Source organism: Colobus angolensis, unplaced genomic scaffold, assembly GCF_000951035.1.
Source record: "Colobus angolensis palliatus isolate OR3802 unplaced genomic scaffold, Cang.pa_1.0 Scaffold181, whole genome shotgun sequence".
In the NCBI taxonomy this organism is placed as follows: Eukaryota; Metazoa; Chordata; class Mammalia; order Primates; family Cercopithecidae; genus Colobus; species Colobus angolensis.
The window spans coordinates 970,068-971,574 of NW_012114944.1; the positions used below are offsets into that span (position 1 = coordinate 970,068).

At 43.3% G+C, this 1,507-nt stretch overlaps 1 protein-coding gene across 10 annotated transcripts in view; it reads left to right on the forward strand.

Annotated features, from left to right (window-relative positions):
• MELK (maternal embryonic leucine zipper kinase) overlaps positions 1–1,507 on the forward strand; it is a 119,649-nt gene that overhangs the window by 75,976 nt on the left and 42,166 nt on the right. For all 10 annotated transcript variants that reach the window (XM_011939412.1, XM_011939416.1, XM_011939417.1 and 7 more), the window contains one exon: positions 723–809. In XM_011939412.1, coding sequence (XP_011794802.1) covers positions 723–809 — 87 coding nt within the window. The remainder of the gene's footprint in view (positions 1–722; positions 810–1,507) is intronic.

A 1,507-nucleotide genomic window follows, 5' to 3' on the forward strand; every position in this document is an offset into this window, starting at 1 on the left:
GGAGGCGGAGCTTGCAGTGAGCCAAGATCGTGCCACTGCACTCCAGCCTGGGCGACAGAGCGAGACTCCGTCTCAAAAACAAAAAAAAAGGAAAGAAAATACCAATGCAGGTCTTGCAGTAGGGAAGGGGGGTTGTACAGTCCCTGGGCTGTACAACAGAACTCTTTTTTTTGTTTGTTTGAGACAGTCTCACTCTGTTGCCCAGGCTGGAGTGCAATGGTACAATGTCAGCTTACTGCAGCCTCCGCCTCCTGGGTTCAAGTGATTCTCGTGCCACAGCCTCCCAAGTGGCTGGGATTACAGGCACTCACCACCATGCCTGGCTAATTTTTGTATTTTTAGTAGAGATGGGGTTTCACATGCTGGCCAGACCAGCCTCAAACTCCTGACCTCAGGTGATCTGCCCACCCCAGCCTCCCAAAATGCTAGGATTACAGGCATGAACTACTGCGCCCCGCATTGTACCACAGAACTTTAACAACAGTTGCTCAGATAATGATGGGGAAATAAAGGGCTGGGAAAGAGCTCATCTTGAAATGCTTCCTGGAATATGCTTACATCTTAAAAGATTGCAGAGAATGTTGATTCTTCCCCAAGAAATTGACAAATTCATGTTTTACATAATGATATTTGATTGTATAAAGTAATTATGCTGATTTTAAAATGTCAAAACAATGTATTTGTAATTTTTTGTTAATAAAGTGCATAATTTTTTTTTGTAGTTTATTCACCTCGATGATGATTGCGTAACAGAACTTTCTGTACATCACAGAAACAACAGGCAAACAATGGAGGATTTAATTTCACTGGTAAGAAATACAGCATGGGCTGGGTGCAGCAGCTCACGCCTGTAATCCTAGCACTTTGGGAGGCCGAGGTGGGAGGATCACTTCAGGTCAGGAGTTTGAGACCAGCCTGGCCAGTGTGGTGAAACCCCGTCTCTACTAAAAATACAAAAATTAACCGGATGTGGTGGCACGTGCCTGTAATCCCAGCTACTCGGGAGGCTGAGGCATGAGAATCACTTGAACCCAGGAGGCAGAGGCTGCAGTGAGCCGAGATCCCACCCCTGCACTCCAGCCTGGGCGACAAGAGCTAAACTCCATCTCAAAAAAGAAAAAGAAAAAAAAATACAGCAATGCAGCATGAATTTGAGAGTAATATCTTTTGTTTCATTGTTCTTTATTTTATCAGTACATGAAAAATAGTATAGCATTTTCAGACCTATGATTTTATTATGGGTACAAATATTGCATTTAAAAAATATTTACATATGATTTCCACACAATCCTGATGTGTGCTAGATATTTTCTTTAAAAATGAACACTCCATACTTAAAACATTGATGAAGAAGCATTACAGTGAAAAAATAATTAAGAAACAACTGGCCGGGCATGGTGACTCAGGCCTGTAATCCCAGCACTTTGGGAGGCCGAGGCGGGTGGATCATGAGGTCAGGAGATGAAGACCATCCTGGCTAACACAGTGAAACCCCGTCTCTACTAAA